Raw genomic sequence first — 22,200 nt, forward strand, 5'->3', positions numbered from 1 at the left:
AGTGAAAAGTTTTATAAGGGCTAATCACAAAATAAGTGGACTACCAAGGGGGTTCGAGTAAGAATCCGGGATAGAAACGGGGGAGCTGCTTTAAGATTCGCGCGAGCACGATCGACGCGCACCCACCCGCGCCCCAAATCACGAAGAGGCGAAGCCGCTCATCTCATCGCCGGAGCTCGCGTCGTCTCGCGAATTCGCCGCCGCGATTCCGACCACCGCCGCGCCGCGCCCGCTTCGTTACTCCGCCGCCGTGCTGAGATCGCCGGGGGAGCCATGTCGCGGTCCCTGAGCATGAGGTCGTCGATGAGCATGAGGTCGCGCCGCGACCTGCCTCCTCCCCAGCAGGTGAGGGATCCCTCCTCTCCCCGTGCCTTGGGTATTGCGAGTGTAACATTTGCGCGAGGTGCGCGGGATTCGCTGTTGCGTGCGCGATGCGCTAGTTTGATCTCGGTGTTTTTCGACCTTGGGGCGTAGAGGGGCGAGGGGGTCGATTACCCGACTCTTCGTGGCGAATTTGAGGAAACTAGGGTTCAGTACCGAATCATGTCCAATTGCTAATCTCGCCATTTTATTGTGTGGAACTACTAGCTGGAAAAATCAATCGTCATATTTCTAAGAACAATTAAGATTACTTATTGTGGTTTGATGATGATAAAAAAAGGCATCAATGATTTACTCTCCGCAGTCTGCGCCACCTGGTTGTGCGCATAATCACTAGGGCCTTGTTCGGTTATGCCCGGATTCAATCCGGGCCAGGAATGACAAGTACAGTAAGAAATTTATGATAGATACAATGAGAAACCCGGAATTATTCCGGGCTGGGAGCCAATGTACTAATCCGGATGTTTTGTTGTCCCTATCATGAGTAAATTGGTTCCCGGCTCGGAATAAATCCCGATCTCTCATTGTATCTATCATAAATTTCTTATTATACTTGTCATTCCTGGCCCGGATTGAATCCGGACGTAACCGAACAAGGCCTAGCTGTGGGTATACCTGGTTTGGATCCTCTTTGAAGTGTTCCCAGTCCCAGCATGGTTCCTCATACCCTTCTTTGACAACATTGAGTATATTTCACCCTTTGGATTGATGTTTGTAACCGTGAGGTGTTTGTTTTCAGACAATCGAAAAGCTTGAGAATATGGTGGCTGAAGGAAATTATTATGAAGCCCAACAAATGTACAAGTCAACCGGTGCAAGGTACTCTGTAAATAATTTAACTGAAGCCACAATGATTGACTCCCCTTTAACTTGCATTTGACCATCTTGCTTATGGTTGTCAATTTCAGAACTGCTTGGCATATGATAGAAATCAACCATTCACTTTTTATAACTTAAATTGGATCTGCTAAATAATATGAGTTGGTTGAATTTAGAATCTTTGTTATACAATCTTCCGTCTATTATCATAGTTATTTGGCTAATGCAGGATCTTAAAAATAGTTAATGTCAGGATTGTTAGGACATTAAACAAATTCAAAGTAAAACAATGACCAGAATGTTTACATTTGCATAGAAGCATTATTACTGGATCCTACAAGTATGTTTCATATGATCACAATGAAAAATGTTATTCATGCACAAAATGGCTATTTTCTTTGACTAGATTTATTGATTTCTTAATAAAGGAAAGGGGCATGAGCTTTGTCTGAAAGATATTGTAGACAAAAAGTGCCAATTCAGGAATACAATTTTGATTAATTGTGTCTCATACCTTGCAGGTATATTGCTGCTCAGAAGTACTTGGAAGCCTTGGACATCCTTCAGTCAGGAGCTTTAGTTCAACTGAAGCATGGGCAGGTTCTATCAAAGCTAAATTTCATAGATCTAAGTAAAAAAAAATATTCGCTACATTTGATGGCAAAGTTACACCCCTCCCAAAAGAAAAGAGAAGAGAAAGCCAACCAAAAGCTCATTGCTCCCTTTGTAACGATTTGTTGCAACCAGCCAATGGACCTTGACGTGTTCATTTGAAATTGTTTTTTTAATGTGTGTATTGTCGATGTGGTGGTAGTGATTCACATCTTATTATGGGATGTTTTTATTGGGTACTATGCTGTAGTTACATACATGTGTTATCCTAGATTGGTGTTTTATATCATTTTAAACCTTCACATTTTTGCCTTATTGGTTAAAAATTCCTGATTTCAGGTAACTTGTGGTGGTGAACTTGCTATAATGTTTGTGGACACCCTTGTCAAGGCAGCGCTTCCTTATAATGAAGAAACCTTTGGTCAGTCTTCTCTCATAGTGAAAAGCTACTATTTCTTTATATCATTAACATGCTAATAAATTGCATATTTATCCTGTAAGTAAATACACATCTAGATTTCATTTTTGGAACATATTTACAATATTTTATTTGTAGCATGCTCATAATGCCCATCACATGTAAAGTTTTAAAGAATCAAAGTTGTTTAAAATGTTAGTGGAAGCAGTGTTTACTAGTCCTAATTGTGGCTCTAGCTTTACTTTGTCTTCTCTTTATTTGTTTACCTTCAGAAGATCACTTTTCCCTTAGATTTTAATTGAATTGAATAAGATACTTACTTTATTATGAACGAGAACATGTTTCTAGTTTGATTTGTTAGTATCACATTTTGTGATTGTAACTATATGTAAACCTTAGATCGTATCAGAAAGATGTACGACGCCTTCCCCAGGATATCTGTTCCACACTTCCTTGGAGATGATTATGATGACGACGGGCAGAAATTATCCGAAGCTATTTCTGCAGCAAAAGTGCGTTCTGAGAGTTGTTCATCATTCCTGAGAGCTGCTATCAGGTAAGGTTGTTCTAATTTTCATTAATCCAAGTAAATTGAGTAGAAAAACTAAATATCCTTCATGCAAGCATCAAACATCTTCATCTAAACATGGCATGTTTAAGTGGATCTTAAGGCAAATACATCAAACTGTTGAATAGCATCTATACTATGACCAGGACTTGTTAACTGTAGTGCTTGACCAGTAGTTCATTACTGACAAAAGTAGAACAGATAATTGAGCTTATCATGATGGTAAAATCCAGATGTTGATTGTGTAAGTTTGTTTATTACAATAATGCTCTCAGAAAAAAAAATGAAAAAGGAGATGGTCACGAATTTGTGATTTTAAGATGAACTCAAGGTGTGCAACATATAAGAATCATTTCCATGGGATCTTTGAATCTTTATGTTTAACTCTGTTAATGGACAATGTGGTCATCTAGTTGACTCTTCTCAATTTTCTGCCTGCTATATTTATATGCCACTAATAGCATATCAATCCTTTATTAAGGTGGTCTGCTGAGGTTGGGGCATCAAGAAGTGGATCTCCTGAGCTGCATGTTATGTTGGCGGAATACATATATTCTGAATCTCCAGAAACGGTACTGTTTATAAATTATAGAACTATTTTTCTGACATGAGTATATTGTGTTTGTTTTAGAGCTGAAATTTTATGTCTTTTCAACTGTTACTCTTTAATGCCTTTGTGGTTTGCTAAGATTCGTGTTGACTGCCGTTGGATGCAGGACATGACTAAAGTGTCAAGTCATTTTGTGAGGGGAAATGATCCTAAAAAGTTTGCCTCTATGCTGGCGAACTTTATGGGAAAGGTAATGGTTTTTAGAAAATAATTGATAATAGACCTGCACATGATGATTGTCTAATGCCAAATTCTATTGAACTGTTACATTCTTCTGTTCTCTGAGCAATGATTAAAATGTCTTATCTGAATATGATCAGTAGGTTCACATTCTTTACAACAATTTTCTTTTTACAACGGGTCTCTTGCTTATAGTTTTTATTTGAGTTGGAGGTCATTCTTCTCCGAAAATAGAAACACGATGCCAGCAAGTGATTGTTCAATCAGTTATCTATATCCATTTTTGGGTTGGATTATTTCAAGACCAACATAATCTTCGTGTAAAGCAGTATTCATAGATGTTTTTTCTCAATCAAAAAAAATATTCTTATTAATATTTTTCTTACTGCACAGTGCTACCCTGGTGAAGATGATACTGCAATAGCACGTGGTGTCCTAATGTAAGATATAATTTCTTTCTATTTTTTTTTTCCTTTCAAAGAGTGCATTGTTTTGACACTGGCAAAATTTCTAAAAGCCATGGAAGATGTTTGCATCTTGCAATGCAGAAACTGAATTTCATAGGGAGTTCTCTATTTCATGTTCTGTTTACAATGAGTAAACAATATACATATTTAGGAATGTGCTAGCAAATCATGCATTAGGATATATTTCCTCAATATGCATCAATACAATATCCTGCTAAGTTATATACAAATCTCCTTTGGATACTTAAGCACATACAGGAGCACACTATAAAGTGCTCCATACAAGGTAAAATATTAGAATTTGATCGAACTTCGGAAATAGTTACATAATATATTATTTTATTATGTTTATAGTACTATAGTATGTTAAAAGGAAGTGTCAAAATTCTTGCACTGGGGACCAGAAAAATCAAAGCTAACTTCAGAAAAATCAAAGTTAAAAAAGTGTTTCGTTATAGGATGAATCAATAAGAAATTTTTGGGGAAAAAGACGTGCTCAGATGCTTGTTTTTCTGATATACTGCATTTTTATTTAAGGTATCTATCACAAGGGAATCTTAGGGATGCAAATTTGCTCATGGACGAGCTGAAGGATCAACTAAAATCTGCTGACTTGGAAATCCCCAAAACAGATTTAATTCAGTTCATCAAGTATCTCTTACCGACGTAAGTCTTTCCTGTCTTTCAGTTTGCATTATTTTTATGTTTCTTTTCCACATTTTTGTTCTGCAATGTTCTCATGTATTTGTGTGCATTCAAGCTGCAATTTGCCATGATAACTTAGAGGACACCTGCAGAGTAGTTTCATCCTTACATGTTTCTACTAAAAAATACTGATCGCAGGAACAATTCTTTTTTTTTTTTTTTGAAAGAACCACCAGTTATGGGAAAATCTTTCATGGCCTAGGTACATTACCTGGGTATTAGACGATTTTCCACCTTTGAGATATGTTCATAGTTTATGTAGGATTTGTTTTCAGTACAGATCATGAATGCATATAAAAATATTAAATATTTCTTTGATGGTTATTGAAAAATTCTGATAACCTTATATAACTTAGCCATGTTTAAGTTCTCACTGATGGTTAAAGTTCAAACTGTTAGATTTGGTTGATGCTTTGCTGTTAGATTGCATGCTATGCAGGATAATGAAAATTTGACTGTATTGGTGATGTGATAATTTTAACACTGTAAATCTAGGATCTATTGTGTGCTTGTGTTGTGTATCACCGCACAATATGTTGATCTAGGTTGCCTAGGTAGCTTTCTGTTCACTGTAAACAAACTGATCCTACAGTTTCAATTATCCAACTTTCCATGCATCTTTCGAATAATTGATGAGATAGTTTTGCATTTTGTTACTTGTACGTGTATACCAAGCCCAGACGTTATTTTATACAAGCAACAAGTTTTTTTTTCTCATTGTTTCCTCTGGTCGTGGGTATATTACTGACTGCATGCTATGTTTACAGGCTCGAAAGAGATGCTTACCCTCTTTTCAGGACACTGCGGCAGAAGTACAAGACAAGTACAGATCGCGACCCTGTATTTGAGGAGGTAGCTATTTCATCAAATATAGTGTTAGCTTGCTAAACAGCTGTAAAACATGCACCAAAACATCTTATTCTTTCAAAGATTAACTTAACAAGAACTGGGAAAAATTATATTTCTCATGTTCCCTGCATGGTTGTCATAAAACAATGTGTTCACAAGAGTTATATTAGATCATGTAGGAAACTCTACAATTTAATCCACCAACAACCTTGTTATCATGTGCTGTCCATAGGGAAATGTAAACAGTGTTGATAAAGGACCATCTGCACTTATAATGTGCTTAATATTTAACTCTACTATCAGAGTAATATGTGGATAGAACTTCCATTAGATTAACTAGCAGAGTAACTTGAAGGTAGTTAATGCTTTCTATCATATATGAAAAACAAACTGAAACAGAGCTCACGTGATATTATGGTTGGGTTGCAGTTATTAGATGAAATAGCCGCAAAATTTTATGGAATACGGAGCCAGAGCGCTTTGGAAGGACTTTTTGGTGATATGTTCAGGGTAAGATTTACCTCTTTAATCTATCATTCATTCATGCTGATTGCTAGTACATTGCATTGATTACTTTTGAAGTTGAGTACACACCAGTTGCTTTTTACAATAACTACCGTCGTATGCCTTTAGTTCCATATCAGTCATGCCGAAATTACGTTTCATGAAGTGCATATCATGTTTAGAGGAAAGAATATATATTTCTATAATTTGAAATTGCAGTTGATCTAAGCATTCAGGAATTGAAGTGCACAATTTTATGTAGCTTATGAAGTCACGGATGCCCACCTGTTACGTGGTAAACAAACAAGAAAAAAATTTTGAGTTCTTTCTTTCAGTTATAAATATTGCCATCTTCATTTTGTTTTGTTCAATTCACCTTTTCTGTACGTTCTCCATGTAATTTCACGTATAGTTTCCCAAGTACAATGAAGCAAACAGATAATCAATACTAAACCATTAGTGTAGCCAATATTAGTACTCCCTCCGTCCCATAATATAAGGGATTTTAAGTTTTTGCTTGCAATGTTTGACCACTCGTCTTATTTAAAATTTTTTGAAATTATTATTTATTTTATTTGTGACTTACTTTATTATCTACCGTACTTTAAGCACAACTTTTCGTTTTTTATATTTGTAAAAAAAATTTAAATAAGACGAGTGGTCAAACGTTGCAATTAAAAACTCAAAATCCCCTATATTGTAGGACGGAGGGAGTACAATGACTAGAAGTCGGTAACCTAGTTCCGATACAAGCCATTATTGATCTTGTTCTTTGTATTCTGCAGGTATAATGATGAGAAAAGGATTTCGTCATAAATATTCCAGCACAAAGCTCCCGACGCGCATTTCGTTCGCTAATACAAATTGCTGCTGGAAGATGAACACCCGGCCCGGCCCGAAAAGAGCATAAGAAAAAGTTCTGTTGCAGCCTTCCTCAGCCTTGATTATCCTGAGGCCATACATTTAGCTCCAAACTGCATATGATGATATATGCTCCAGTTACCACTGATCTCTTGTAAAACCATTCAACTGTTTTGCTTGTATCATGGTCGTGTTCTAACGATATTACTATTCTTTAACATTTTTTGTAGTTCCAGTTTTGCAGTTTTTAAACGGCATTTATCCTGACTAGTCTCATGTTCCCTTCTTCGCGTACACGATTGTTTGGATAGACAGTGCGGCCCATCAAAATATAAGGGCTGAAAGTTAGGGCAATGGCCTAACGTTAAGGTCCATATATAACAGCTTGAAACGGGCCATGAATTCAGGCCATTACTGGGTAATGACCGAGAGATTTGGCCCATGCCACTGGCCAAATAAGGATGGAGGAGTTGCAGACAGTAGGCTAAAAAAGGGGGAGTGCTATGGCGCGTGCGCGCGCCGGGAAAAGACCTGGCGAGCACTTCCTACCTTTTAATCTTTAATTACGTATATTTCTACTACTTAAAAAATAAGAGGTGCTTCCATCGTCCGAAAAAAAACCGGGTGAAAAAAACCAAGTTCATCCGATAAAAAAACCGGGCAAAAAAAGTGCGGAAAAAAACCAAATATGTCTGATCGAAAAAAGGAGAAAAAAAACCAGGTGAAAAAAACCAAAATTGTCCGATCCATAAAAACCGTGCGAACAAAAACGCGCGAAAAAAGAAAAAAAAACAAAATAGCGATAAAAAAAAGTCTGACTCGGTCCCGTAAAAAAAATAGCGATAAAAATAAAAAAAAGTCCGACTCCTTCTGTTGCGATTGAAAAAGTCCGACTCTAGATCCGAGTCCCACTCCTCTCGATTTGAGTCCAACATACTAGGCACCACTTCTCTCGGTTTCAATCAATACCGTGATATTCCATATATCTTGGTGAAAAAAAATTGATGTGCCGGATTGAAGATTTGTTTGCAAAAACGGAACCTACATGTCGACTACATGTCGAGAGCATTCAATTTTTATATGATTTTAATTTTTGGGTTTGTACATTTACATTTAAGTCCCTGTAATTTTTATATTTACATTTGAGTCCCTATAATCTTGCAATAAGGTGCTTTTGGTCCTTTTTTAAAAAAAATAAATAAAAGGGATAGAACAAAGGCAAAAAGGTGCATAAAAAGAAAAAGAAAAGCCACACAAAAAAGAAAATAAACAAAAAACAACATCAACAAAAGTCTATTTCCCCTAAGTGGCGAAAAATACTATAGATGCAAACGCTAGATCCGATTCCTTTAAAAACGAAAAAAAAAATCTGATTCCTGTAAAGGCGAAAAAAAATCTGAAAAAACATCTAAAAATGTTCGTCCGATTCCCTAAGAAAGTGGCAAAAAAAAATGGTTCGTAAAAAATAAAAAATTGGTTCGTATAAAATAAAAAATGCACGGGAGAAAAAACTGGAAAGGGCAAAACAAAGTCCAATTTCTAATCAGTATCTATCTCTAATCTAATCTAACTATTTAAAAATAAAAAATGTACGAGAAAATAATAAGGTAAAAAAAAACGTGTCAGAAAAAAGTCAGAAAAAAGCGCAAAAAACTCTCTGAAAAGGTTTTTCCATCTTCTTAAAAAATAAAAAAACGCGTGAGAAAAATTATTTCCATTGCCGGCAAAAAATTTTTAAAAAAAAAACATGAGAGGAAAAGATTGTCAGAAAAAATGCGCCATTTCTAAAAAAATGGTTTGAAAAAACCACGCAAGAAAAAAACACTATCTATATAAAAAAATCACTCTGAAAAAACTGTCAGAAAAAAGCTAAATTGATGGACGCTTGAGTCGGATAGGATCATCGATTTTTTACCATCTCCTACACGGCTTTTATTTCGTCATATATTCTCATGTATTGGAAAAAAGCAAAAAATAACATTCAGAAAAAACAGGCAAAAAAAAAACACGCAAGAAAGTAATTGTCAGAAAAAATAGGCAAAAAACACGCGAGAAAAGCAAAACAAAAAAGGGAGAAAAATATGGTTTTCGTGATCAATAAAAAAAGGAAAAAAAACATGCTAGAAAAAAACTGTTAGAAAGAAATGTGCTATTTCTGAAAAATGGTTTGGGAAAATCGCGCAAGAAAAAAGAACACCGTTTATAAAAAAAAGAAGCCGCTCATTAAAATATAAACATTGTCATTGACATGATTATGCATGAAAAACGTATATTATCATTAGAATTTTTTCACCCGTTGCAACGCACGGGCATTTTTGCTAATTAGATAATATACTTAACACTAATGATAGTAATTAAGAAAATATTCTGGAGATTTTTTTGGGAGATCTTTTTATAACAGATTGAAAATTTTTGAAGTTAGATTTGAAAACTTTCGATTTAAGTTTTAAATTTTAAAGTCAAATTTTAAAAACTTTCAACTAAGATTTGAAAACTTTCAACTTGAGATTTGAAAACTTTCAACTCAGATTTGAAAACTTTCAACTCGAGAATCGAGATTCAAAAACTTTCAAATCCAGATTTAAAAAAATTTGAAAACTTTCAATTTGAGATTTGAAAACTTTCAACTCGAGATTCATAAACTTTCAAATTGAGATTCGAAAAGTTTCAAATCCAGATTTGAAAAATTTGAAAATTTTCAAATCGAGATTCGAAAAATTTCAAATCTAGATTTGAAAATTTTCAACTCAAAATTTAAAAACTTTCAAACTCAAAACATGCTAAAAAAATTAAAAAAATCAGAAAAAAAAGGTGAGGAAAAAAAAGAAAAAAAACGAAAGAAAAGGCGTGCAGTAGGGCGCGCGCGCCAGCGCTAGGCCTAAAACGCACGCTAACTAGCCTTTCCGCTAAAAAAGCTGTAATACCCTCCAATTGGACATTAAACATATCTGGGAAATCTAAAATATCATAGAAATTTAAACAGATATTTTCCCCAATTGGATATTGGAGTGAGAAATACAACCATATAATTGCGTCAAGGCTGTTCTCCAATTTGAGAATTGAGTATTAATAACTTAGCTATAGCACGTATTACTATTTTTTTTCCCTAAACGCTTGTAAAATGGCTGTAGAAATATATCAAAATGATCAAACTAAGCCTCCATACATAACTTTATACACCGGATAATTACAAGTCAGGATAGGCAGCTCGTTTTTCACGTTGCCTATGCCGCTATGCGGACACCAGATGCTCGTAATCTATAATTCATAGGCTCATAGCGAACGACGAGCAGATGTGCGTGTTCAATGGGATTGGGAGGGCAGCATGACGCTCCATGTTGAAACTTGGAACGCTCAAACGCCAGCAGGATGATGTCGTGGTGGGAGTCTAACCATTTCCTCGCCAGCAGGATATCTCGTGTCCAAATCCGCTGATCTGTCCCTCCACGTGCCAATCACGTCCTGCTCGCTCAAAATCACATAAACCATGTATTGCTTTATTAATAAACATATGATGCAGCGTGCGAATTGCCACCTCTGGTCTATGCTATCTACTGGTAAACACTGGCACATGTGACTATTATGCTCCCTCCGTTTCAGGTTATAAGACGTTTTGACTTCAGTTAAAGTCAAACTGCTTAAAGTTTGATTAAGTTTGTAAATAAAGTAGTAACATTTTAAACACAAGACAAATTTATTATGAAAATATATTCAATTATTGATTTGATGAAACTAATTTAGTATTATAGCTATTATACTATATTTGTCTATAAACTTAGTCAAACTTGAAACAGTTTGACTTTAACCAAAGTCAAAACATCTTATAACCTGAAATAGAGAGAGCAGTCAACAATTCATGAATTTGAGCATAGAAAGTACAATATACTCCCTCTGTCCCAAATTATATGGCCTATATTTTTTTACACGGTCTTCAATAACATACTTTAATCATTATTTTATTTTATTCTACGATCCCAATAAATATGAAATTAGCATCACATAAAAGTACTTCAAAATATATTTTGAATCTAATGATATACTAACATGCATAATACTTAGTATAGATATAGTTAGTATGATTATTGGTCAAAAGCTACCGAATATGTTTTTTCTTAAAAGGGGGACGCCCTATCATTTAGTACGGAGGGAGTAGTGGTATTATGCAGTGCGCAACATGTTTCATTATACATAATCTTCTGATGTTACATGTTAAATATGCAGATAATGTTCGATAAGATATGGTTGTGAAGCTAATTCATCATGAAGTGTACCCGTGTTTCTTAACGTGCCTCGCCCTAGTGAACACACATGCTATTTATTACAGTCCAAGTTTTGTTTTAGAAAGGTGATTGTAGGCTTATAGTTATAGCCCAGTTATTTACAATAAAAAATCAAGATATTTAGTTACGACTAGCAAACCATATGACAAAGTGAGTATCATACCGTCGTATCCATCCATCATTCGTATGCCATGCAGCATTTATCAAGACTGTCAGTTGTCTAGTCGACAACGAGCATCCACTGCCATAGGCTTCATCCTGGTCCAGTCCTGAAACAAACTACTTCCAATCAACGTTATCTCAAGTGAAGCACTGGAACGACAAAGAAAAACATGTCCGAAAAAATAATATAGTTGTGCTTGATAGAACTCTGAGAGATTCCTTACACTGTTCTACGAGCAGCACCATTCAGAGTACTTCAGCCACCACTGTCACCAACTATTTGCAGAACTCTTTCCTTCAGATGCTGAATCATCTGCAAGAGATCAACAGAAAGTGACAATAAGATTGTCCATCTTATCAGCACAGGATCTCTGTGATGTGAAGAAACTTACAGGATGAGAATTTGAAGCCCATTTTTCAGCAGAAGTGGCAGCCTCTTTGAGATGTGATTTTTTAGGTATCTCATGGGAGAGACTATAAGTGGAGCTCTCTGTCGCCTCAGCTACCCACACGTGCCTCATCTGGTCTTTATCTCGCTTGACCAGATTACTAAAACCAACCTGAGAAACAAACATAACAGTGAGTTAAAGTTGCACTTGCACTACAAAGGGGTAAAGCTGAAGAATTATGTGAAGGGCCTGCAGAAAAGAAACTGGGATATAGCTCGTCTACACAGAAAATTACACGAGGCACTGTTTAATTCATAACTACTCGCATTTCATATGGGACTGATGAAATTCGGACTTCAAAGATTAGTCAACTTGAGATATAGTCAGTGCAATGGAAGATCACATACTATATTTCCAGAAAGGGCATAATTGAAGAATGCAGAATCCTCGCCAGTGGTTTTGGAAGAAAAGCTAACTGCCAGAAGACAGTCATCTTGCTCTTCATACTTTTCTCCAGAGATAAATTTAGATCCATCTGTCAAAAAGAGCCACTGCCTATTCTGGTTGTTCAATAAATAAACATTCCCAACATACAAAATAACACCTGCAATGTCAAATTCGCTGAAACAAAAAGGAACGGCTCATTATAAAAGGTTCATAATACAACAGGAGATTCAGCTAGTCAGCTTGAGATAGGGCTGACCTTGTGAGTGGCACTTCACCAAAATGTGACAATTCAACTGCTTTACGAGGGGTGAAAAATGGTCTGCATCATGAAAAAGGGACATGGTTAAGTTTTCTAAATGCAGTGCAACCATCATGTCCAATGAGGTCTCTTACTCAAAATTTGTAGTCTGTGCGGTTGCTAAAGGCGTCCATGCTGTAGATGATCCTCTACCACTCAAGTAGGATACTTCTGTAAAGTAGCTTGAAGCCAACAGTCCTGTGACAGAATAAATTTGTCCCTCCACCAGGTCGGATTTCTGCCAGTGGCAATACAGAAATGAAAATTGTTTTAGGTATATTTGCTCATTAGCACTTAACTACGGGAATATTGCAAAGAAAATAGGCATGTGCATCTTGTTGTCCTAAAGACATATAGCAGGTAACGCTACACACAAAAATATATGACAATCACTGGCTTGTTTTCTTGATGACATAACACCAAATCTTTTGTTCTTTTTTTCTGTTCATAAGAAAGAATAAAGATGATTTCTGACACTTATATGCTGTAGAATTATTGTATCGTACTTGCTTCTCAGTAGGGTTCCAAATTGTTATTAACCCTTCCCTGCGGCCAGATTTTGTGGCGGAGTGTTTGCTGATAAGGCCCATCACCCTCACTTTCAAAAATGGTGTAACATCTCTTGAACTAAGCCCAGCAACTTTAAGAGCATTTTCAACCTTCTTAGCTACTTCATTTTGCCTGACAATCTGCAACATAATGGTGTAGTTTAAAAAACATAAAATATTAGCAGACAGATGAGATGCTATAGTTATGTGTCCAGACCTTTTGCTTTTCTTGATAATATGAGAAAGACAGCAGCTGCTCTGAATTCATGCTGGACATAAGAATTTCAGGTTCAGCTGCCCTCTCTAGCATTTTGCATATTTTTGCCCCTTCATCGTTATCATCAGTGTTGTCGCAGTGTTCTCCATGTTCTGACTGAATGTCTTCTGCAATCTTAGACACTCTGCATAAGGTAATTATTATTATTATAATAATTATAATTTATAATGGCGTAAAAAGGGAAATATTGGTGCAAATACGCAGTTTGTGCTACTCATGATTCATGAATATTACTACATCCACATTTAAATATATGACGCTATTAACTTTATTCAGTCTTTGATGTGCAATTTTGACCACTGTTTTTTCTATTATAATATTGTAAAAGTACTTATAAATTAAAAAATCTACCCATATGACATATTTTCAAACTAAATATTTTGAGAGCTATTGACAAAGTTTCAAAAGTTTGAGCAAATAAAGTCAAAAGTGTCACATCACATTTCAGTGAACTAGACTGATGATGAACCCCAAAACATATTGAGAAAGTTTTGGACAGAAAAAAAAAAAGGCAAACAGGAAGTATGCTTCAAGAAACTGGATGTATCCATGCATGATTGCTTGTCTTCTATTGGAGGTGTGATAAGCATCCATTGCACTTAATTGTGTTAAGTTTACTCCAATAGGAGAAATAAATACCTCTGGTGATACAGCTGTAGTGCTTTTCTTTCCATCCTTTCAGACCTCACCACAAAACGACCATCAGAAAACCTGAAACAAACAATTCAGTGTGTGCAACTGAGAGAGAGTTTAGTAATGGATTTATGTCCAGTAGTACACCTCTCCCTGTACATAACAGGATAAATCCTTGTAACTCCAACCAGTGTCCTAGGAACTCTACCACCTGAAGCTTTTATGCACTTGAATGCCAGTGGGACTCCAGCATGCTTGCCTGAGATGCGCACAATAGGTTATAAAAGACAAATCCAGCTGTATAAAAATAATAGAACAGAAGTGTCCAGTTTTGTGCTCAAATTACATACATAATCCCAAAGTCTCATCCCATCTTGCACGATAGGTGCCATTTATGTGGATCATTAATTTGACAGTACCCAATGCCTGTAAGTGAGATCAACAAAAAATTGATTATATGGTTCAATGGTAGTCAATGTTCACAGCTAATGAGGTTAAAAGACTTAGAAGATTACTCAAACCTCATGAAACGACACAGGCCCAGCCCACCCACATAGTGAAGCTCCCCATATCTGCCAAGATGAAATACATATTAGGTGCTATGAGTAAATTATAGTCATGTCTCATGACTAGTTGAAATAGCACAGTACCCGAAGCTTCTGTCCTATAAAAAGTTTTCTTTTCTCTAGTTGCTCCAAAAGTGCCAGATCTAATGACGCATCTAGAGAATACCTGCGAAAAGGAAAAGGTTCTAACATCTTTCAGCTTCAACTCGTGCAATACAGAGAAAGCAACCACATACCATCCATCAGTTAGTTCAATCTTTGTAGACATGTTCCTTTTAGCAGCTCTCAAGCTTTTATTCTCACTGTTGTCGTCATCTGTATGTGCCCTATCATCCTCTGGCTTACTGTTGTTTAGGTCAGGACAAGAGTAAATAGCAGAAATGCACAGCACCATCATCAAAGATGGTGAAGCATTCCCTTCCAAAATTTTCTTTATGGCTGAGCGGTGGCCATTGTTCACTTCTCTGTCATACCTAACATGCTTGAAATTTTCATTAATCAATCATATGCGTCCATACAGTAGGAATGGCAGAAAAGGCATGTCAACTATCTCACCTGTACTTCAGCTCTTCCAAAACATTACCAACTTTTAAGAATTTGCCAGCAGCTCTAGTTGGATAGCATCTCTCCAATGAAGCAAGCTTCCAAACAATCCATTTGTAGTGGTTGCTGACCCATCTAAAAAGGAAATTTTCGAGTGTTGATGTTCAGGATTTAATTGCCATGGAGTCTCTCAAAGAATCCAACCTAAATACTATGATATGCCCCCAAGGAATGCATTATCACACTTATAAATCGCATGCCATAGGTAGAACATGTAAATCCATTTGTTAATCCTAACAATGTTTTGCTATGGAACGGAGACAGAAAAAAGAATGGCACCGAGGAGACATGAAAAAGATATTCACAAATTACGCCTTCACTAGAAAAAAGTGAAACAGTAAAGTAATAACAAACATGTACCAGCATCTGAAGGCCAACCTTGTATAGTGATATTATCAGTATGACAATGAAAAACGACGATCAGAACTAAGAATGATGCTTACTCTTTAGTTGTGTATGTCAAAGAAGCACCACAGGCAAGAAGCATCTTCTGAAATTCTTCTGCACCAGTATCTGTTTTAAACTTGTACTTCTCAGCCTTTTTTGCATCCATGAGCTTCACCTCATCTGTTACATCTTCTGTCTGGTCACAAGAGTTATAAGTTAACAATGTGAAGAATATAGTGCACCTACAGAAATTAACAGCAACACAATAAATACCAAATATTTGAAGCATGGGGGACCACCAAAATACTCTTCACACGATTTTCTTTGATGTTGAAAAGGATAGCATGAAGATAGCTTTGTTCGACAGGGATTAATCTGAATAGGTAGTTTGGATACTCCTGTGAAAATTAGTTCAACTAATCAAGTAGGAAGGAATTTTCAGAATGTTCTGACATGTCTAGGCCATCAGCTTACCAGCAGGGGATGGATTATTGATGTTGATAGGTGCGATGAACCTAACCAGTTTCATCAAGGATATGTCAGAAGCATGGTAGCAAGGACTTTCCAATTTGCTAACAATGATGCAAATCAAATCACCTGGAAGAACGAGGACGTTTAAAGGGAGATATGGAGTTTCTTCCCCCAAATCTTCTCTTCTCACCAGCCAGGTAGTCAGTATTAACAGAATGTGTACCGATGTAATTAGTGATGTCAATCAATGGTCCAGATGGCATTTGGAGTCTTCGAGCCTTATCTTTAGTGTCACTTGCATTTTCAGTTCCAAATGAACATCTGGAAGAAGGCTTGGGTATCTTTGGAATTTCATTGATAGAATGAAAATCTCTTGCCGCATGAAGCCTGATGGAGTTTCCGTTAGCCAAAGTGACATCAGGTACAGCATATTCCAAGGAATCTGTGTGCTTCCTATCAGGTTTTGCTGGAATGGAAAATTGTGCTGGCTCAGTTTTGTTGTTCCCCCTACTTTTCAATAAAACAGGTTCACCTTCTTTTCGCAGACCAGTTGAATTTTGTATATTCTCTTTACAAGCAGATGCTGAAGAGTGGCCTAATAAATTATTTGGTGAAACCTCTAAATCCGATTCACCCAGAAGATTTTTCGCACGCTGAAGTGCATCACTAGAAATAGCCATTGTTCTGCCGCCAGCAGTGCTGAACCTGATAGCTTGCTCACTAGAATCAGAGAACGTTGTTTTAGAAAATGCAAAATGCTGATGTGGATCCATAAGTACTTGGTTTTCAGCTGGGCCAGAGCTTATAGGGCAGCCACCGGAAATTCCACTGACTGATGCTACACCAAACTGGTGCTCTGAATTTTTCCTCTCAACAGTTATCTTTGTACCTAGCTTATCACCCACATGTCCTAAAAGTTGTGTTGAAAGGGTATTCTCCTCCAAACCCAACAAAGTTGCAGCTCGAGAGACACCAACTGAAGATATATGTACAGTCCTTGCACAGCTTGTCTTGAGAGGTGAAGTAAAGATTGGAATATATTTGTCCACATTGCTAAGTTGCTTTTGATTTTCTGAAAAATAATACCTCAAATCAGAAATTTCTAAAGAAAAAAATACTTATATGTTGAAAAGTGCATAGCAAGCATCATTTTCAAATTTGCTAATACTATTTGATGAACTAGCCATATTACTACATCATAACACTACAACACCTTATTAGAATTCGCATGCTGTAGGGATTGAGGGATGGTCTTGGGCAATAGGTTTACTTTGGATTGGGCAAATAGGGGTTGCTCTTAGGCAGCTAGAGACTAGACTGTTCCGGTCCCTTTGGGCTCTTAAAAAGAATATGCTGTTCTCTTTCCTCTTGCTATCGAATCAGCTATTGGTAATATCATAGGTAAGAATGAAGCCAATGCAATGCTGGTGGAGAAATGCTCTTTCCTATGAAGAAGGCCGCTAAGGTCAAAGATAATATACATGCCAAGGTTCGCTTCTATAGATGTTCCAGAGTTTTCCTACAAATAAAAGAATGGTGGAATCTGGTCAATCTCCATCTCTTTTATGGCGGATACTCATACATCATGCATTTGGAAATCTGTACTCCTGTGAACATTCATTTACTAACAATGACATAAAAGAAGTTGATACAGCTTCCTCAAAACAACTAGATACATAATTCTGATTGAAGAGTGCACAACATCGGTTGCTCATTGCTAGTTTTCTCCTCCAGTGAAGTGGGCTTAATTTTCAACCAAAAGGCATAGAAATAGTACTACAAATTTCATAACAATAACCGTCCATCCATGATTTAATTATTCCACAAAGAAACCACAGGAGCACAGACTAGCCACCTCAACAATCGAACACACATTCATGCTAAAAATTTATGAAATAACAACAATCTGTGATGATCTAGCAGACACTAATCAACTCATAACTAAAGCTACTCTACTTATCCAAACAACTGAGAAACCCCAGATTTCACAGGATTAAAGAAGATGAATTTTCTATCAAGATGATAATGCATCTTTAAAAAGAAATCTGTACAGATACACCCTACTTTTACTCATTTTCATGGATATGAAGTACAGAGATGGCGGAGAAATGCAAAGATTGGTGGAAAGATGTGAGGTGAAACGAGTGGTGGATCTATTTATCAAAAAAAAAAAAACCTCAGAATATTTCCATTGGCGTTATACACACCTTTCTTCATATTGCCTTCTTCCTCCAGAACCGCCCTTGCCTTCTGCACGGAGCTGTGACTAATCAAGACTGACTTCCCAGATCCAGTTCGAAACATTGGTGGTTCGTTTCCACGGTCTATGTATTCTTAGAAAAAGGTACATGTTAATGGAACAGAAAACAAATATACCTGGTTTGCTTTTATTTTTTCTGAACAAAAATTTGAATTAACTGTGCAAAGACACGCTAAAGCGCAACCCAGCAATTAAAATTTTACCTTCTTTCATAGAGCTCCCTTGCTCCATGAGGGTGATTGCCTTATGACTTGAGTTTCTATTTTGGGGTGCAAACTTCTGCATTCCAACATGGAGCATTGGAGCAATGGCTTCTCCAGTGTCATTATTTACTGATATGCACATATGAAATCAATATTAAACAGAGTGTTAGCTGTGAAAAGCTATTCATACCAACTTTTTTTGTGAAGGAGCTATGAATTGAGAACATAACATTTATTTACCATTTTTTACTGGTTCCTCGCCCTCTAAGACAACGTGGGCTTTCTTTCTAGAATTTTCACTTGCTGTGATAGACCTTCCTGATCCAGTTTTGAACATTGGAGTGGCACAGCCATCATCTGAGTGAGCTTCATCTAACAGATGAAGAACTTTTTGTTAACATGCTACATGCCTCCTTTATCCTTGGTAGACTAATAAAAACACATTTCAATGGCAAAACCACAGTGAGCAACATGTTGAGTGAAACCTACCTTCCAGTTCTTTTGTAATGTTCCTTGGCTCCAGAAGTGCACTTGCTCTCTTAATTGAGCCTTTACTTACTGAAATGGACCTCCCTAACCCAGTTTGAAATAATGGCAAGTGACCATCAGCCCCCAAAAAATTTCCTGTTGGATGACAGTGATTAGTATGGCAAATATCTAAAACGCATCAATAGTAAATATTTTTATTGTTCCAAATTTGACTAGATAGTAACACAGGTTTAAATGAAATGAAAAAAGCCTTTTACAGGAAACTTCAGAAAACCATGTACCTTGCATTGAAACACCCCCCTCTGGTGTAACAGATCTATCATTCATAGTCAGGCCACCACTCATCAAAACAGACCTTGGTGTTTCAGTTTGAAAAGTAGTGATGGAGACATTAGTATATCCATGTCCTGAACCCAATAGAAAAATAAGCAAAGCTGATGACCTTGTGCATTATGCAGTAAAAAAATACAAGCCTGCACACAAAGTTTCTTACCACTTCTTTTGGCACATTCTTGATCTAATACTGTCCTTGCCTTTTGAATTGAGGTCTGGCTCACCACAACAGGCCTCCCTAACCCCGTTTGGAACACTAGGAATTCACGGTCAGAATTCAATTTCCTTCACACAGAGAAGAAATCACTAATAACAACAGCTACATTTACATAACTCCAATCTTACCAATATTTTCAGCACCTCCATCCTTCACCACAGAGCTAGATCTTTCACTGATCAAGACTGGTCTTTGCGAACCAGTTTGGAAAATCAGAGATTGGTCAGGCCTACCAAAATCTTCCATGTTTTCTACTATGGGAGGAAAGTTCAATACAACCAGAAGGCGCACATTTCTCAATAATTAGGTAGAAGTATTTAACTCAAAATTTAACAAGCAGGACAATCTAATCTTATCCTCACCTGTATTATTTTGCTCCAGGACAGCCTTAGCTTTCTGGATAGATGCTACACTGACCGATACAACTTTACCTGAACCAGTTTGGAACAATGGAAAATTTTCCTTGTCATACACATCTGCCACATCTCCTGAAAGATCAGCCGTTCAAAAAGTAAAGGCATGATTAGAATTTTGTGTAAAATTTTGCTAGACAAAATTATAGAATATTCTGTCAACAGAATAACCTTGTTTTGGATTTGTTTGTCCCTCCAAAACAGTCATTGCATTATCAGTGGAGCTCCTGCTGACTGGGTCTGGCCTAACCAATCCAGTATGGAACATAGACTGTACAGCAATGACAGAAGAATTCTCGGCATTTCCTGAATAATAGATTACGAAGATTCATTATCATGATAGGTTGTCGAGTGCTACACAGCTCAAACTATCCTAAATTAATTAGAGCCAAATATATGTCACCATGCCCAAAGAAATGAAACATTCTGCATAATTACACAGAAAGTAAGCAGATGACAAACTTCCTACCTTCTAAAACAGCTCTAGCCTTCTGAATTGAGCCCTTGCTCAGTGAAACCATTTTACCCGATCCGGTTTGGAACATCGGAGACAGACTATCTTTATGTACACCACCTGAATTTCATAAGATGCAAAGGCGAATTATACCATTGAACCTCGAGAATGTGTAACTAATCAGAACCTTGTACTTCTACCTATAGTTGAATCATCCAACCTGATCTCCAAGAAGAGAGATTGAAACAAAACTTACCTTTAAATGAAACATTACTTTCTCCCAATTCACACTCCAAATTAGAACCATCACCAAATGGTTGCCCTGCAATACATACACGTATCAGCCTGGTATGCAAGTCTTGGAGAAAGAGAACAGAAAGACATTGAATTCCATGCTATCAACAAAGAAAGAAATGCAAAACTTCAGAAAAGATAGGCAGCAACTTTTAAGAAAAAGAAAAGTGTGTGGGTATCTTCATCTAGTAGTAGCCCGAGGAAATCATCACAGCAACTAAAGAGGAAAGGGCATGACCAGGAGATTGGAAATAATTCAAATTTATTGCTCCATTTTTCTCTTGTTTGTTTGTAATTCAGTGGACTGCAATGACTTGTTGTCTTCGTTTCTTCTAATATATCTAAGATGTGCGGATATTATGTGTCCCCAAAAGACAAAAGGAGGGCCACAAGACCAATAAAATTGTTGTGAGAATGTAACACTTCGAAAAAAGCAAACCACAAAACCTCTTACTTCTCTCATTACTTGTCTCCTCCGCGACCTCCCCAACCAATGCCTTGGCCCTCTCTACAGCCCTCTCGCTGACGACAACTGATCCCCCCAACCCAGTGCAGAACACCGCACCTTTCCCTGAATCCTCGATCGCTTCGGCCATTCGATCAGCAGCAACCAGCTTATCCAAAGCTGCGATTTCCACATCCACAGCAAACAAACATGACACTTAGTACAATGCAGTCGCATACCAAGTTCGTAAATAGGAGGCAAGCACGCGCGTGCCCGCACACGGACGAATGGGGAGATGAGAGGACGAGGCGGCACCTTGGTTGAAGAGGTCAGCCATCGACGGGACGCTGCATCCATCGGCGGCGCCGGGGCCTAGGGTTTCGAGGCGAAAGGGGATCAGTAATAATGCGGGGGCTCATTCCACGAACGAATCGTACCTCGAAGAGAGAGAGAGGACGAAACCGAACCTTCGGGAATCGCATCGCCGTATCGCGCCTCTCCCAGCGCCGTCGCAACCGGCTGCGGATCGGGACGAGGAAGCGGCGCCTCACTGGCCGCCGCCGCCGCCGGTGGCAGCGGCTGCGCGGAAGGCGGCCCGTCGGAGGCGGGTACCCAGACGAGGCTCCCGTCGGGCTTCCCCCACACCTGCCACCTCCTCCGCATCCCAGCGGCACAGCCAGAAATCGCTCGCGGCGGCGGCGGCGGCGGTGACAGGATGAGGAAGAGACGAGCAGAAAAATAAAATGGAGAGAAAAAAAATTCAAAACGGGAGGAGGCGAGGAGGGAAAGGAAAGCGCGGAGCGGAAATGGAGAAGCGGTTGTCGGTGGGTGGGCTAGGCCCGGTTGGATTCGAGACTGGCCGGCCCATTAGCGGGGTGGGTGACGGCCCAGCACCATCCATTTTGGCTGGACGCCGCCGCCGCCGCCGCCGCCGAGGATTGCTAGGGCGGCACGGCACGGCACGACGCGTCGCGTCTGTTGCGTCAGCGTGAACAGATCAGCCAACCCGCCGACTCGTCTCCTCTCACCACCTGTACCGAACCGCCGCCACGTAGAT

The 22,200-nt window shown here is 38.0% G+C and overlaps 2 protein-coding genes across 6 annotated transcripts; one reads left to right on the plus strand and one right to left on the minus strand.

Annotated features, from left to right (window-relative positions):
* The first annotated feature begins 108 nt into the window (after window positions 1–108).
* LOC127784227 (protein GET4) lies at window positions 109–7,423 on the plus strand. Its single transcript, XM_052311417.1, has 12 exons — window positions 109–345; window positions 1,121–1,200; window positions 1,722–1,800; window positions 2,152–2,233; window positions 2,630–2,786; window positions 3,280–3,370; window positions 3,515–3,598; window positions 3,982–4,028; window positions 4,593–4,721; window positions 5,528–5,612; window positions 6,039–6,119; window positions 6,899–7,423. The coding sequence occupies exons 1-12, from the start codon at window positions 274–276 to the stop codon at window positions 6,902–6,904; spliced, it is 993 nt and encodes a 330-aa protein (XP_052167377.1). The 5' UTR covers window positions 109–273; the 3' UTR covers window positions 6,905–7,423.
* A 2,685-nt stretch (window positions 7,424–10,108) lies between these two features.
* LOC127786277 (protein BREAST CANCER SUSCEPTIBILITY 2 homolog A-like) lies at window positions 10,109–21,888 on the minus strand. 5 transcript variants are annotated; one of them, XM_052313653.1, is made up of 34 exons: window positions 21,611–21,888; window positions 21,459–21,515; window positions 21,153–21,323; window positions 20,661–20,726; window positions 20,420–20,524; window positions 20,122–20,256; window positions 19,900–20,025; window positions 19,666–19,722; window positions 19,481–19,576; window positions 19,269–19,394; window positions 18,988–19,122; window positions 18,739–18,870; window positions 18,499–18,627; window positions 18,243–18,368; window positions 16,162–17,107; window positions 16,039–16,079; window positions 15,838–15,962; window positions 15,621–15,760; window positions 15,130–15,252; window positions 14,811–15,047; window positions 14,659–14,740; window positions 14,530–14,580; window positions 14,359–14,434; window positions 14,156–14,267; window positions 14,015–14,086; window positions 13,316–13,499; window positions 13,057–13,239; window positions 12,646–12,788; window positions 12,509–12,571; window positions 12,213–12,426; window positions 11,809–11,976; window positions 11,641–11,729; window positions 11,418–11,533; window positions 10,109–10,436 (listed from the first exon to the last, which is right to left on the minus strand). In XM_052313653.1, exons 1-32 carry the CDS (start codon window positions 21,804–21,806, stop codon window positions 11,673–11,675), a joined length of 4,674 nt encoding a protein of 1,557 aa, XP_052169613.1. In that variant the 5' UTR covers window positions 21,807–21,888; the 3' UTR covers window positions 10,109–10,436; window positions 11,418–11,533; window positions 11,641–11,672. The 5 variants fall into 5 exon arrangements, with proteins under 5 accessions (XP_052169613.1, XP_052169596.1, XP_052169606.1 ...); XM_052313636.1 differs by having other exon boundaries at window positions 19,666–19,788; XM_052313646.1 differs by having other exon boundaries at window positions 18,243–18,359; window positions 19,666–19,791.
* Between the last annotated feature and the right edge of the window lie 312 nt (window positions 21,889–22,200).

Source organism: Oryza glaberrima, chromosome 1 (genome assembly GCF_000147395.1).
Source record: "Oryza glaberrima chromosome 1, OglaRS2, whole genome shotgun sequence".
Taxonomy (NCBI): Eukaryota; Viridiplantae; Streptophyta; class Magnoliopsida; order Poales; family Poaceae; genus Oryza; species Oryza glaberrima.

Bases quoted from the DNA above. Each gene is read 5' to 3' on its own strand.
- LOC127784227 (XM_052311417.1), top strand. From the start codon at position 274: ATGTCGCGGTCCCTGAGCATGAGGTCGTCGATGAGCATGAGGTCGCGC. The intron at 1,801-2,151 runs GTTCTATCAAAG...TCCTGATTTCAG, and splicing joins TTCAACTGAAGCATGGGCAG to GTAACTTGTGGTGGTGAACT. The intron at 2,787-3,279 runs GTAAGGTTGTTC...TCCTTTATTAAG, and splicing joins TTCCTGAGAGCTGCTATCAG to GTGGTCTGCTGAGGTTGGGG.
- LOC127786277 (XM_052313629.1), bottom strand. From the start codon at position 21,806: ATGCGGAGGAGGTGGCAGGTGTGGGGGAAGCCCGACGGGAGCCTCGTC. The intron at 20,727-21,152 runs GTAAGAGGTTTT...TATGTATTGCAG, and splicing joins GGAGACAAGTAATGAGAGAA to GGCAACCATTTGGTGATGGT. The intron at 18,628-18,738 runs GTAAATAAATGT...TGTGCATATCAG, and splicing joins CGAGGAACCAGTAAAAAATG to TAAATAATGACACTGGAGAA.